Raw genomic sequence first — 15,984 nt, 5'->3', positions numbered from 1 at the left:
CCCCCCCCCCCCCCCACTGATCCCTGAATGGCAATGAAGGGGCACTATATTCCTCTAACTTATTACTGAATATCAGTGATGGAGCATTGTATTCCTCCCACTGATCATTGAAAATTAATAATGGTGCACTATATTCCTCCCACTGAACATCAACAATGGGACCGTTTGTGAAAAGGACCTGGTCACATTTTATGCCCAAACTCATCAGTCCCAAAGACCAGGTGCCGGCTGACAGAGGCACGTCAATGCCATCACCAGTAATCCAATGTATGTAAAGCCACACTCAACAGCCGGGACCTCCATATAAAAACATTTATTCCCAGGAATCTACACTGTTACGAGCATGACAAGATCCACAGGCTCTGACATGTTTCACCAAAAAGGCTTTATCGTAGAGCTCTATGATTAAACCTTTTTGGCCAAACATGTCACAGCCTGTGGCAGACAAATGCAAATGTATCCTTGCAGTTTATCAATGCCCTTGTTTATTTCATAAAGTAAATTAGCTTCATATGGTCTGCAACAAGGAGACAATGTTAAGTGTGCCCTGAGCTTACATTCTATTGTAAAAGAAGTAAGTAACCTAAATGGCACAATTCGAAATTTGCCAAGGCTGGTTTAAGTTAGCACATTTTCTGACTGCTATTAAATAGGTAATCCCTGGATTACTGCACAAAAATAATATAAAAATAATTTCCCTACGTGTCAATAGTAATTAATCTCCTGACAATATTACAATGTGCTCTGTACTCCCAGTTGTTCCACTTACTTCATTCTATTTGCCTATAAAAGCCAAGCTTTTCTGTACGATGAGAAATGTCACTATGTAGTGGTCAAGTATTTTTTTGGATCTGCTGAATTTTGTTCGTGGGTAATATTTGCAGCATTAAGGACATGGTTGTGGTTGCTGATATTTTGTTAGGATTATACTCATTAAAGTTATCAAATAAAATTGTGGCAAAATACGTTTTTATAAAAAAAACTCAAATGTAATTTTCATTGAACACTTCATTACTTTAAATGATCCATTTAAGTGTATTTTAACTCTCAATCTATTTTTCAGTCTGTTTGGGATAATGTCTCACTGTATACAGTTTTCTGAACCAATTTTTTTGCTTGAATCTTTTGCAAAGTTTTCTTTTCAGTAACAGTTCTTCCTATTGCAGGTTGAAAACATTAGGCCAACACCTCACAATCAGCAACAATGTTGTCAGCCTGCTCTGCCAGCTTATTCAGTTGGTTGCTGGATCTGATGGGCAGTTTAAATTGGCACTAAACTCAGGAATTAAATCTTAAAAATACATTCAAGTCTCTTATCTATGAAAAACAATGTATCTTATTTGTGTATCACTCGGCTGTAGATCCTCAAATCATCTCTGAATTGGTGCGGATACTGTCCTCCCTTCTGGAGGGGGGCTACTTTTGTTCCCCATGGTCCCTGTGCGTGTTGTAAAGTAGTCGCTACTCCAAGCTCGCTCCCGGGATGGACTACAATTTCATGTTTTGTTTACTAATTTGTATTGAGGTTGTAGTCCATCCCGGGAGCGAGCTTGGAGTAGCGACTACTTTACAACACGCACAGGGACCATGGGGAACAAAAGTAGCCCCCCTCCAGAAGGGAGGACAGTATCCGCACCAATTCAGAGATGATTTGAGGATCTACAGCCAAGTGATACACAAATTAGAAAATTAGATAGAAATTGATCTTGGTCAGTCATTTTTGAAAAACACTGCTGGCCTTCATAATGTCTCAATTGATTTGCCACAGGAAACGATGAGTGTTAATTAATAATGTCGATGGTTTCCTTTCATTCTTCCTTCTAGGTCCCTCTTTAAATCAGGTTAAAATGATTCCCTGGCTTCACTGATCAATGGCTTATAAATGTTATGGATGAGAAAAATGTGACTATAATTAAAGTGATTCACCTCATAGGGTTTCAGACATCACAAAGTATAAAATGTTTGGTCTTTTTTGTTTTTCTTATGTTTTATTGTGTGACAATAAGTGGAAACCTCCTGATCATCACACTGGTGTACTACAGCAAAACCCTCCATTCTCCCATGTACTTCTTCCTCTCCCAGCTGTCTATATCAGATATCATGCTTACAACCGATATTCTTCCTAACATGCTCAATTCTCTTATAGCAAATACTACCATCATTTCACTTCCCGATTGTATCACCCAGTTTTATTTCTTTGCTGCCTCAGGAACATTGGGAAGTCTTCTTCTGACAGTGATGTCTTATGACAGATATCTAGCCATCTGTAAACCATTGCATTATAAGTTGTTAATGAGCCATCAATTTTGTTGGATAACAATTATCACATGTTGGAGTTTATGTTTTTTATCAGTATTAATTTATACTACAACCATATCCAAATTACAATTTTGTGGTCCCAACGTCATTGATCACTTTTTCTGTGATCTTGGCCCAATCCTAGAACTCTCCTGCTCTGATACCACTCTCATTCAAGAAGAAGCAACATCACTGAGTGTCATTTTTGCTATCGTCCCATTTTTTGTTATCACATTATCTTATGTTTATATTATAATCACCATTTTGGAAATTCCATCTATTAGTGGGAGACACAAAGCTTTTTCAACGTGCAGCTCCCATCTTACTGTTGTCTGCATTTTTTTATGTCACTGTTGTTATTGTGTATTTGGTACCTAGTAGAGGTCAGTCATGGAACATATCAAAATTCCTGTCATTACTGTACACTGTGGTCACCCCACTGCTGAATCCAATTATATACAGCCCGAGGAATGAAGACTTAAAACAAGTTGTAGGAAAAATAATCAACACATTTTGAGCTTTCATTTAAACTTTGACTCTATAATGCTAAATTTTGGAAATCATTTTAGACAATCCTATTTAGCGTAATTTTCCAGCTGAAATATATTTCATTGTGTCTATGATGTTATAACAATGCTGTTTTTAACAAGGATCATTAACCAGTTGACATCCGGGGTGTTAAACCCCCTTCCCATTAAGGCCATTTTTCAGTATTCAGCGCTGCGGTACTTTGACTGACATTTATTCCGTCATGCAGCGCTGTACTGAAATGAATTTTATACCCTTTTTTGGGGACACATAGAGCTTTATTTTGGTGGTATTTATTCACCACTGGGGGTTTTATTTTGTAATATATTAAGGAAAAATTACAGAATGTTTTTTAAAAAAACAGTTTCCCCTATATTAAATTCTAAAACATTTATTATTACCAAATTTTTTGGTAAAATATAAAAGACAGGGTCACGTCAGGTAAAGAGACACCAAACATGTAAAGCCTTAAAATTGCGCACGCGCGCGAAACCTCTAAAAAACTACATTATCCAAAATTGGCCATAGGTTCTCCTCCTGACGCCCTCCCGAGCTGCAGATGGGCTAGCGGATTCCGGGATTAAAGGTGAGGGGTCAGGAGGGGGGAGTGGTGGCACTTGCGAACGGGGGGTGCTCTGAAAATCACGCCATACAACCGATCGGCGGCTATAGAGCCGTTGATCGGTTGTATGTGAAACAGCCGTTAACGGCTGTAGAAACGAGCGGGTCTTTCCTGCCCGTGCGCGCGCTACGGGTGCGCGCGAGCAGGAAAAAAATGCCGTCTGGACACGGCAACCCGCTGATGCGAGTCTGCCGTCCGTCCGTTTTTTCTTAACGGGCGGACGGCAAGAGGTTAAACAAATAAAAAAATATTTAATTGTCCTGATTTTATATCTTTCTTGACTAGCAATATTAAAGTCAAAAGGATTTTAATCTATTTCAAATGCTGATGAAAACACTTGCAAAGAATGCTGCTGTGAAACAGATTTAGAGGGTTATGCACTAGGTAAGCTGCCGAAGGCAGCTGAGTGAATAACCCAGCCGAAGTGAACTGAGCTGAACAGCGTTCGACTATTCACTTCGGCTCTGTATGGCTGATTTCAGCCGTAGATCAACTAAAATCAGCTGTACATCAGCTGGCTTCGGGCAGCCGAAGTGCAGAAGCCGTTCAACTCTGCCGATTCAGATGTTGGACCTCTGGCAGTTCACTCACTGCCATTGGTTCCTTTTCTCATAGGGGCCGAACGGCAGTGAGTGAATAGCCGAATGCCACCAAGCGAGTGGCATTCCCTGGGAGGTAGCCAGCAGAAGGTAAAAAATGTTAAATGTTTAGGTCTGGTAGGAATTTTAAGGAGGAATCCCACCCCCAAAAATTGGGGAAACAATATGTGGGGTCCACTCTAAAATTTCCAACCAGAGCCTTGATCTGGGCACAAGCCTGGCAGGGCAGGAAAACGAGGGGGACGACAATATCTTATGTGTGTATCACTCGGCTGTAGATCCTCCAATCATCTCTGACACTGTCCTTCCTTCTGCAGGGGGGCTAATTTTGTTCCCCATGGTCCCTGTGTGTGTTGTAAAGTAGCCACCGCTCTAAGCTCGCTCCTGTGATGGACTACAATCTCAATACAAATTAGTAAACTAAAACTAGTAGTAAAATGCATCTAACTAATTAAAACTCATTTTTGTATAGAGGTGTGCTCCCCAAAGCCCTACTTTACAACTTTTATAAATTGCTGATTGTGTTTTTAAGCCTCTGTAAGATTTCTGTGCTAAGTAATTTTTTGGGTTACATTATCTGCCAGACTCTGATAGATGAAAACTACACTTTGGTTAAAAAATAATAATTTTGCATTCAACAAAAATTGCCTCACAAGCCATCTTTTATTTCAATGTTCTTAAAAATTACCTTTCCATTTCATTTTAAGCTGCTGTAGTTTTCTAAAAACTGTTCAAAAAATTAAATGCAATATAGCAACCTGGAGTTCTTCTGTACAGAGTGTTGGCATACAGAGTGCCCCCAGAAATGTAATTACCTATTTCAGTGATTGACATTTGCACTAAAATACAAGTAAAATTTTAGGTAGGGATGTCCATATAGTAGTTCAGATACCAGTGCCGATACTTGGCATTTTAATGAGAACTACCAGGGTTCCAGTGACTCTGGCACTCCACCACTGTCCTGAAATCATTAGTCTGTATTGTTTTAGAAAAAATGTCAGATTACAATAAACAAAAATGTATCAGTACTTGTTACTGTGAGGACTTGGGCAAGTATCCGTACTTGTACTTGCAAAACTGGTATCTGTGCATCCCTTATATATATATTTATAAAACCAAAATCATACATTAAAACAGAGATGTATAAATCCCGGGAGCTCTGTGTGCTCCTTACAACTGACAGCGGCCTCCTAACTATTGAATTTTTCTCTAGTCTAGTCTTGGAGCTGGAAAAGTATCTGTACTTGTACCGAGTACAGTACTTGGTATCGGTGCATCCCTAATTTTAGGCACCTCTCTGTAATAGCAATTTCATTTTTGGTGAGATACTCCCTAAGGGTTAACTACTTCAAAAGGGATGCAGACACTAAAACTTTACTCAGAACACAGAAAGCTTTATAATGAACCAGATTCTCCCATTTAGGAATCAGTATGGAAAGGATTTGGTAAACCAACAGCTATTTCTTCAGAACAGAAAAATGTAAAAAATCTACAACAAAGTGGGTTAAAATCCTGGCAATGATCACCCAGAGGGGGTTGCCCTTTTTTCTCAATAAAAGTGGAATTACACTTTAATAAGTCTCCAGGGCACAATTTTTCATGGTTTAACCCCACCTACTTGTTGACTCGTCAGTCTCTGATGAGTCTGTCATCAGATGGCTGAACAAAACTTTAACAAATCATACTGAGTAAAATCTGGAAGTCTGTACCTTGCTTTATGGGAGGCAACTTCAGCTTGCTGTGTGCTCTTTTAAATTGGATGTAGAAGCCAAGCATTTGGATGTTCCGCCTTTGCATCTCAAGTCTTGCCATAACATCTATAATTGACTGCTAAGGACTACAACTGTCGTTCTGCCAGGAAATAAGTGTAACTTCCTCGGGATATGGTTTTATCAGTCCGGTGTTTGACTTGCAATGTAGGGATGGGCTCAATGTTCGAGTCAAGCAAGAGTTTGACTCGAACATCGGCAGCTATTCACCAGCTATTCGCCAGCTGTGCACCCCACAAGGCACTGCCTACCGCACAGTGTATTGTGAAACCCTAATTGGCTAAAGCCTTGCACCTGACCTCAGGTTTTTTTTTTAACAACTTGAAGACCAGGTGTACACCCCCTTCCTGGCGAGGCCATTTTTCAGTATTCAGCACTGCAGTACTTTTTTGTTATAATATATATTTATATACCACTTGGCTGTGTTTTGTGATGAACTAGGTGTTTTATCAGGGGCAGCAAACCCGTTTCCCTCCTGAGTGTATACTGAGGAGAATATATTTATTAAATTTTCACAGTAATCCATATTTCATACATTTACATAACTGACAAACAATTAACATTGAATCAAATACATGACATAACATTAAATGAATCCCTTCTGACCTCCATGTTTTACCTACTAGTCATAACCCAGACTATATCTGCATAGTGCCAACCTTCCCATTTTTCCCTTTAATGTGAGTATCTATATTTTACAATTAATTTTTATTATTAACTATCTATTACTTTTAATTTCATTAGTGTTGTTCATTTCTTTACAGTTTAAGTCCTTCAACTTAAGCAGTGATTTAGTGCCTTCCATTAATTACTACTTTGTGAACCTAATCTTCTGTGCACCGTCAATATTATATCATAGTGAAAAAGTGAACACCCTTTTGATGATCAAGGTGTGGCAATGTGTGTCTTTATATAAGGTACTATTAAATGTACCTAATTGTATCCATAGCACTTATCTAAGTAACTACAGGTGATCTAAAAAAATTAATCACAAAAAAAAGAAAAATATATAATGCTAATAACTACATCCTTGCCTTCCTCCCCCCTTCGCCCTCCTTCCCCTGCACTGCACTGCAGTACTTTGACTGACATTTATTGCGTCAAACAACGCTGTACTGAAATTAATTTTATACCATTTTTTGGGGGGACAGCTAGAGCTTTCTTTTGGTGGTATTTAATCACCACTGGGGTTTTTATTTTCTACTATATAATGATAAAGTCCCAAAAAGTTGGAAAAAATACTGTTTTCCCTACGTTATGTTATAATACATTTATCAGTACCCAATTTGTTAGTAAAGCGTAAAAAGACAGGGTCACGTTGGGTAAATAGACACCAAACATGTCAAGCTTTAAAACGGCATGCGCCTGCGAAATCGCAATAAAATACTATATCATAAATTGGCCATAGGCGACGTTTTTAAAAGCTTTTACCGCTCATGAATTTAGTGTTATCAATTAATAACAGCCCTAAAATTATTGCTTTCACTCTGACATTCACAGTGATATGCAACATGTGCGCCATAATGAGTGCAATAGTCATTTTCGCACATGTGTGCACCCAAGGCATGTTTGCGCATGTGTATGTGGGGCTGGGACTTTAAAAAAAGTGTGTTTTTTAATTATTTTTCACGTGTGACTTAAATTTTTGGGGGAGAACTTTTTTTTAAACTTTTTTCTTCACTTAACTTAATTATTATCACATAGGGAGCAAAGAAGCTCCCTATGTGATAGCAAAGAGGATGTGACAGATCCTCTTTATGGAGACATCAGTGGACATCAGCACTCCATAGCCGGGCACGCACGGCGTGTCATGCGGCTCCTCCCCCCGCACGTCAGCTGTCTGCTTAAAGCTGCGGGGGTTACGATTGTTCAGCATCCTACTATTGACGGGTGAGCGCTGAACAATCACCCTCTGCGGTTGCCTTGAACTCTCAGCCTTGGACACTGACTGAGCAGGCTTACAGGCATCTCCTTGTGGGGAATTACAAAGGAGCTCTTGATCCCTGCTGCTCTTTTGGACATTGTCGGATGAACCTTACCCATCCACAGCTACTAGGCAATTGCTGCTGACAACAGGCCAGCTTACAAACCACAAGTACAATATAGCCATTGTATCAGCCAGCGACCTCTGACACATAACTCAGAACTTTGCCTATGTATGCCTATTCAACACTGAGCGCTCATCAAATGTTGTGCTAATCACAATAACCTCACATATCTTGTATATCACGCTGTGTCAGTACTGCTTGTAGATGCTGCACAGATCTTCACTTGCGTGTGTAATCCCCCACATGCACCATGAGGTATGAGGTAATATCCCACGGGGAGCATGCTGCCAATTCATTCCTTAAAAAAACAACGGTACATGATGTAAACGCAAATCCGTTCCCTCCTTTTGAATCATATGGGGCGAGAACTCTAGGAATTGCACACCGACTAAACCGTTATTAAAACACCTCACCGAATAGACACACCATAAAACTCACCTCCACAGTTGAGATCCTATAACCTTATCCGTGAAGCATTACAGAAACTTAGGGGTCTATTCACGAAGCTGCCGATCGGCCGGCCGCTCAGCCAGCTTCGGCTTTCAGCACGGCTCAGCCGAGCCGATGCATATGCGTTCGGCTCGGCTGAGCCGCTCGGCCACGATCGGGAGCTGCACGGGCTATTGTGAATAGTCCTGGGGGCGAAGCTAGCCGAAGGATCGGCCAAAGCTATGGCCAGATCCTTTGGCAGCTTCGTGAATAGACCCCTTAGTTATCTATAATCTAGTAATATTAGCTGTTATTTTCCTGGATTTGGGGTGCTGATAATATATCTTATACCGTAGGAGATGGTATTCTTTAGGCCTGAAATATACAATTGGACATCTCTAGCAATGACTGTAGCACCACTTCTCTCTCCCCCTTAGCTTAGTGAATGTGATGAAACTTCACTTTGTAAAAAATACCCAATCGTGTGCAAGAAAAACAGGAAACAGCATTTTTTTTCTCGAACATGATTTGGTTATGGAATTCAGCAGAGCTTCCCCTCATTCACTAAACTAAGGGAACATTTCCCCTGCTAAGTGCAGATTCCCCATGCAAAGTGAACAGTCTATTTGCCTTTAGTAAATCAACCCCCCTGTGTCTTTTCTTATCCATCTACCAGTATGAGTTGGCAGAGCTGTATTGATAATATTCTCTGATATTGTAAAGTATATGTCATGTTTATCTGTCACCATTATGCGTAGGGTATGAATAGATTAATGGAAGGAATATGGCATCATAATGATGTCAGAGGGTTTGAATGGTGTGTTCCACACTGGTGTATTTATTTTTGCTTCGTTCTTTTACTTGTTAACACACTGTTTGCCTGATGAAGAGAGCCTCTGTGGACCCCAAGCAGTGGGATCTCTGTTATACCATTACTAAACGTCAATAAAGACGTGTTCACGAAGGAATTTGGTGTGCTGGTGATTTATCCTCTTCCCTATTTAGTATAAGGCACATGTTACATACTGTTAGTAGCTATAAGTATAGCAGTCCCCTAATTATGGACCACAGGCTGGTTCCATCAACTGACCCCTGTTATGATGAGGCCTTGCACTCAGGATTTTTTTATTGCAAACCTGAGGGAAGAAGCCACTGATTGCAGTGAGTGACCAGAGATTTAGCACCGGCAAATCTATCACTATTGGGTGATCTCCTTCCCAATGGTAACTGTAGTCCCAACGATGACATCACCAAAAGGAGTGGTGCAGCCTATGCAAAGGTAAGTGCCACAGAAGCCAAGTGTTATGGCACCATTTATTTTACTGACATAGGAGCACTATTACTTCCACTGAAGACCAATGCCAGGGCACCATTCCTCCCTTTGACATTAATACTGGGGCACCATTGCTTCCACTGAATGCCAGTCATGGGGCAATATATTGCCCCACTGACCACTGAATACCAATGATGGGGCATTATATTCCTCCCACTCACAACTGAATATCAACAAAGGGCATTTATATTCCTCCCACTAACCAGTTAACACAAACAATTGGGAACATTATTTCTCTCATTAACCACTGAACACCAATGATGGGGCACCATTCCTCCCACTAGCCACAGACACTGTAATATTTATTGCCTCACTATTGTTACATCTATTGCCACTGGCCACTAAGATGGACATTGTTTTACTCTCACTGACTCATGAGCTTTTATTACTCCTGCTGACCACTAAAGCCAATACTTTTTTTACCCCCTTGATGCTGGGGCCTTTTATTACACCATCTGCCTCCCTTAGACATTTTTTACTCCCATTGACCTCCCACACCGGGGCATTTTTTTACTCACACTGACTTTTGAATCTGGGGTATTTTTTTTTACTACCACTGATCTCTGAATTGGGGCTTTTTTTTACTCATACCAGTCCAGTTCCAATACAGTTCATTTGACTGTAAACTGGACATTTGTTTAAAATGTTTGAGGTTCCCCTGTGTTAGTATTAACAGAATTCTAACATCTGTCATTTGTAGAATATATTTAATCTCTTGGGCGCAATATGTGAATTTTTTCTTTAAATGTTAACTGTCTAAAAACTATTATGTTCATACCCCTGAGTATACTGAATATTGGAGACTAATCCACTCATGCTTTTTAACAGTAATATGTGAGTCCTTTATCAAATGTGTATCATGTAGGCATCTGATGGTCAGCAGTAGATGCTTAAAGGAGAACTATGGGGTCAGGGCTTTTCCCCATAGTTCTCCTAAGGGTAACGGGAGCACACAAACTAGCGTCCTCCCGTCACCCTAGGCTCAGTATACCGCAAGCTACAGCTCTCTATATACTGAGACGCCGCAGCCGGAACGGATCCCGACATCGATGTCTGGATCCACCCAGCTGCATGAGTGACAGCTGGCTTTGCCTATCTAGAGGCAGAGCCAGCTGTACCCGCCCCCTCCCCCGTCCGTTCCACCAGTCAACGCTGACGGATCGGAGCAGAGAGAAGGGAATCTAGCCCCTCCCCTGTCACGGCAGAGAGCCGTGACAGTATCAAGAGGTGAGCGAACCCGGTATGTGTTCGCTCAGCTCCCGATCTACTGAGCCGACCTGTGACAGTCTCATTGTTACAGGTCGGCTACAACTATGAGGTGAGTGAAAAGCACCCCCCTCATAGTTCTCCTTTAAAACCCAACTCCATTCCACCTCCACAGCTTTTCTTCCTCCTGGAACCCCATTTCTCCCTGCATGTAAGTGTTGATAAGTTGAAGCCATGATTTGATACAAGATGGAGGCAGATCTACGATGAACGGAATATGAACTCATGGCTTGGTTTTCTGAAAAACATGTTTTCGTGTCTCAAGAATCTCAAGAACGGACATTATCTGATTTTCCCTTGTTATTCAAATATCTAGTAATTAAGCCAAAACAGGAAGATGTTGATTTATGGTTTCACGTAAATATATGCATTTCTTAGAAACCATTAGTTATCAATAGCCGGTGACAGGTCAGGGTGACCGTTACAGCTGGACACTAATCTCATATAAACTGTCATGTGCTCATCCATTTATTGTTAGTTAGTTAGTTAGTTAGTTAGCTAGTTAGTTAGTTAGTTAGTTAGTTAGTTAGTTAGGGAAACTCCTACTTCTCCCTTGGATATGTGCCCATAGATAGCGTATATAAAGTTTTGGATGTTGTATGTAAAGTTGTCACACTATCATCCTATCTGAAGTGTGAACCGATGTGCATCGTACTCTGCAATAAACCAATATACAGATTGTATACTGGAAGAGCATCTGATGCCGTTTATTCAAAGGCTTAGTACAGCGATGTCCAAACTCCGGCCCTCCAGCAGTGGTAAAACTACAAATCCCATGAAGCATCTCTCTCTGGGAGTCATGTCTGTGGCTGTGAGAATCTTGCAAAGCCTCATGGGATTCGTAGTTCCACCACAGCTGAAGGGCCGCAGTTTGGACATCCCTGGTTTAGTATATATTTTTCATTTCAATTGTATTTAATTTAATAAATTGCCATTTGCATCCTAAGGTGGAATTTAAGAAAACATGATGCAAAAAAGCGAAGCCATTTGAATGTCCTACTTGCATAGCACACTAGGACTTAATGTTTCCACACGCGTGAAGGCACACAATGCAAATGTATCCTTGCAGTTTATCATGGCCCTTTCATTGAGTAAATGACCTTCATATGGTCTGTAACAAGGAGCAAATGTTGAGTGTGCCCTGTTTACCAGAGCTTACAATCTATTGGTACAGAAGTAAGTGGCCCAAATGGTGCAATTCTGATTGCTAATACATAGGTAATCCCCGGGCCTGCTGAATAAAAATAACATACAAATAATTTCCCTATATGCCAATAGTAATAAATCCCCTGACAATATTACAATATGATCTATACTCCCAGATGTCCCACTTACTTCAATCTATTTGCCTATAAAAGACAAGGTATTCTGTACAATGAGAAATTTCACTATTTAGAGGGCAAGTATTTTTTTGGATCTGCTAAATTGTGATTATTAATATTTGCTGCATTATGATGTGGTTGTGGTTGTTGATGTTTTGTTGGAATTATTTCTATTCAAGTCATCAAAACAATTGTTGCAATATAATTTTTTTATATTGAAGGCTCCTTTTTTTTTTAGAAAGCACTTTGTTACTTCAAATGATCCATTTAATGTTTATGTTAACTCTAAATCTATGTTTTGTATGTCTGGAATCATGACTTACTGTATACAGTTTTCTGAACCAATTTTGTTTTTCTGTGTAAATCTGTTGCAAAGTTTTTGTTACCAAGAAATCCTGCCAGTAACAGTTCTTCCTATTGCAGTCTGACAACATTAGGCCACTGGCTCACAATTGGCAACAATGTTGTCAGCCTGTTCTGCAAAGCCTATTTAATTGTTTGCTGGACTTAGATCTGATAGTCAATTTAAAGTGACACTGAACTCAGGAGTTACATCTTAAAAATACATTCAAGTACCTTAACTATGAACAGCAATGTATATTATTTGTGTATCACTCGGCTGTAGATCCTCAAATCACCTCTTAATTGGTGCTGACACTGTCCTTCCTTCTGGAGGGGGGCTACTTTTGTTCCCCATGGTCCCTTTGTGTGCTGTAAAGTAGTCACTACTCCAAGCTCACTCCCGGGATGGACTACAATCTCATGTTTAGTTTACTAATTTGTATTGAGATTGTATTGTATTGAGTATCGAGATTGTCCATTCACATGGGTATGCACAGCTGTACACCATGCACCTCTGTGCAGAGACTTACATAGACAGTCTGCATCCAAGGGCATAGTTCAGGTCAGCATGTAGCCACATACAGCCTGTCCTGTAATAGACATACGGCGTTATGCAGCACTTGCCTCTCCCGGGCTGTGCACATCCATGTGAATGAGGCCTTAAAAGTTATACAGCAAAATATTTCCAAAGTAAGATGTCACAGACTTTGGGTAAAGAATTGCCCATTTTACCACTAAACAATTCATGGACTATATTACTGGCTAACATAAAACAACTTTCTTCTTTCTATCTGCAATGTGTAAAGTACAGTAAGGCATGGAAACTAATTGATCTCTAATTTGTACACAGAAATTTAAATTTGATTTATTGATCATTTGATTGATTGATTGATCTGGGTCAGTCATTTTTGAAAAAGCCCTGCTTGTCTTCATAATGTCTTAATACATTTGCACACAGGAAAACATGAGTCTTTATTAATCATGGTAATGGCTTCCTGTCATCCTTCCTTCCAGCTCCCTCTTCTCCATTTAAATAAGGTTAACATGTTTCAATGGCTTCACTGATCATTGGCTTATAAATGTTATGGATGAAAAAAATGTGACTATGATTACTGTGATCCACCTCATAGGGTTTCAGACGTCACAAAGTATAACATTTCTGGTCTTTTTTCTCTTTCTTATGATTTATTGTGTGACAATTTGTGGAAACCTCCTGATAATCACACTGGTGTTCTACAGCAAAGCCCTCCATTCTCCCATGTACTTCTTCCTCTCCCAGCTGTCCATATCAGATATCATACTTACAATGGATATTCTTCCTAACATGCTCAATTCTCTTATAGCAAATACTACCATCATTTCACTTCCTGATTGTATCACCCAGCTTTATTTCTTTGCCTCTGCAGAAACATTGCAGAGTCCTCTTCTGACAGTGATGTCCTTTGACAGATATCTAGCCATCTGTAAACCATTGCATTATAAGTTGTTAATGAGTCATCGGTTTTGTTGGATAATAATTATCACATGTTGGACTTTAAGTTTTTTATCAGTATTTATATATACTACAACCATATCCAAATTACGGTTTTGTGGTCCCAATGTTGTTGATCACTTTTTCTGTGATCTTGACCCCATCCTAGGACTCCCCTGCTCTGATACCACCCTCGTTCGAGTAGAAACAACATCAATGAGTGTAATGTTTGCTATTGTGCCATTTTTTGTAATCACGTTGTCTTATGTTTATATTATAATCACCATTTTGGAAATCCAATCTATTACTGGGAGGCAAAAAGCTTTTTCAACGTGCAGCTCCCATCTTACTGTTGTTGCCATTTTTTATGGCACCAATGTTGGTGTGTACTTGGTACCTAGTAGAGGTCAGTCATGGAACATTTCTAAATTCCTGTCATTGCTGTACACTGTAGTCACCCCACTGCTGAATCCAATTATATACAGCCTGCGGAATGAAGATATAAAGCAAGTTGTAGGAAAAATCATCAACTCAATCAATTTGAGCTTTCATTTCAATTTTATAGTGCTAAATATTGGAAATAATTTTAGACAGTGACAGACCTATTTTGTGTTATTTTTCAGCTAAAATATATTTCAGTGTGTCTATGATGCTATAAAAATTCTGTAATTATCAAGGGTTATTAAATAAATTCCAAAAAAGAGATGCTTGTCCTGATTTTCTGAAAGAGTTAGAGGCTTAAATTTTGAGACTAATTTGTTTGATAATGAAATTCTGCTGGTTAACTCAGGCAAACAAATCTGATTTCTGTCTAGGAATTTGCAGAAAGATTGGAGTTTAAGTGATACCCTTTCTTAGCTTTGTACAATTCTGATAATGGAGAAACAATAAAATATAATGTTCTTAGTGGTATTTTATTAATGCTATTTTCTTGCTCCTCCTTGTAAGTCTGTGTATAAATATGTGGGTTTCAGAATAATTTTTTAGAATTTCATATATCCAAAAAAGACACAGACCCTGAAAGTTGCATCTTTATTGACTTAAAGGGGTTGATTTACTAACCTTATAAACACACCACGAATGTGTATACACCTCTGTAGTGTGTTCCCTCCCAGCATGATCTATGGGTGGAATCTAAACACCTTTGTAGTGTGTACACACCCAGCAGGTGTGTTGTGCAAAGCCCTGCATGAATTGCAAGGTGATGTTGTGTAAATTAGCTCTACGTTGCTTGCGTTGATGAATGCAGGAATGTAAATGCATGAGCTAACCATTTTTGTCTAAACTGTGAAGCAGCATCATATATGCATCATGTGCATGATTTTTCCATATATGGCATTAGTGGAAATATGCTTTTAGAGACTTGCATGCCGCTATTAGAGCGGCGTGTAGCTTATGGCGCATGCTACATGACGCGCACGTACGTAAATACGCAAATACATAAAAACGGCGTGAAAATGTGACACTTTGCTCGTGTTTGGTTGATAAATACGTTTTGCTGCGTAAAAATGCACACGCACCTGGTGCGTGTGTGTGTTTAGGTTAGTAAATCGCCTCCAAAGTGTCAGAGACACATCAGGCAGTGTTTTGGGATCCGAACTGAGGCTTCCCTTAAGAGATGAGTCTTTAGTGATTGTCTAAAGGCAGTCAGAGTAGGAGATAATGGGACAGGTTGGGGTAAAGAGACTCTAGAGAAGTCCTGGAGGTGAGCATGGGAGGAGTTGATGAGGGAGCTAGAGAGCAGGAGGTCTTGGGAGGTGCGGAGAGGACGGTTAGGGTGATAGTTTGAGACAAGGTTGGAGATGTAACTTGGGGCAGAGTTGTGGATGGCTTTGTAAGAGTAACCCATCCATGCTTTTTATCAGTATTTGGTGAGTCCTTTATCAAATGTGCATCATGTATGCATATGATGGTCAGTAGTAGATGCTTAAAGCCCATCTCCGTTCCACCTCCACAC

General features: G+C 39.8%; 1 protein-coding gene across 1 annotated transcript; it reads left to right on the top strand.

Moving 5' to 3' along the window:
* Positions 1-13,640: 13,640 nt before the first annotated feature.
* Positions 13,641-14,624, top strand: LOC108800860 (olfactory receptor 472-like). Its single transcript, XM_018572841.1, has one exon. It carries the CDS (start codon positions 13,641-13,643, stop codon positions 14,622-14,624), a length of 984 nt encoding a protein of 327 aa, XP_018428343.1.
* Positions 14,625-15,984: the final 1,360 nt, after the last annotated feature.

The sequence above is a fragment of the Nanorana parkeri genome, unplaced genomic scaffold (genome assembly GCF_000935625.1).
Source record: "Nanorana parkeri isolate BGI_ZX_2015 unplaced genomic scaffold, ASM93562v1 scaffold2146, whole genome shotgun sequence".
Lineage (NCBI taxonomy): Eukaryota > Metazoa > Chordata > Amphibia > Anura > Dicroglossidae > Nanorana > Nanorana parkeri.
Note: the sequence above shows the minus strand (reverse complement) of the source record. Positions and strands in the feature narration are given on the sequence as shown.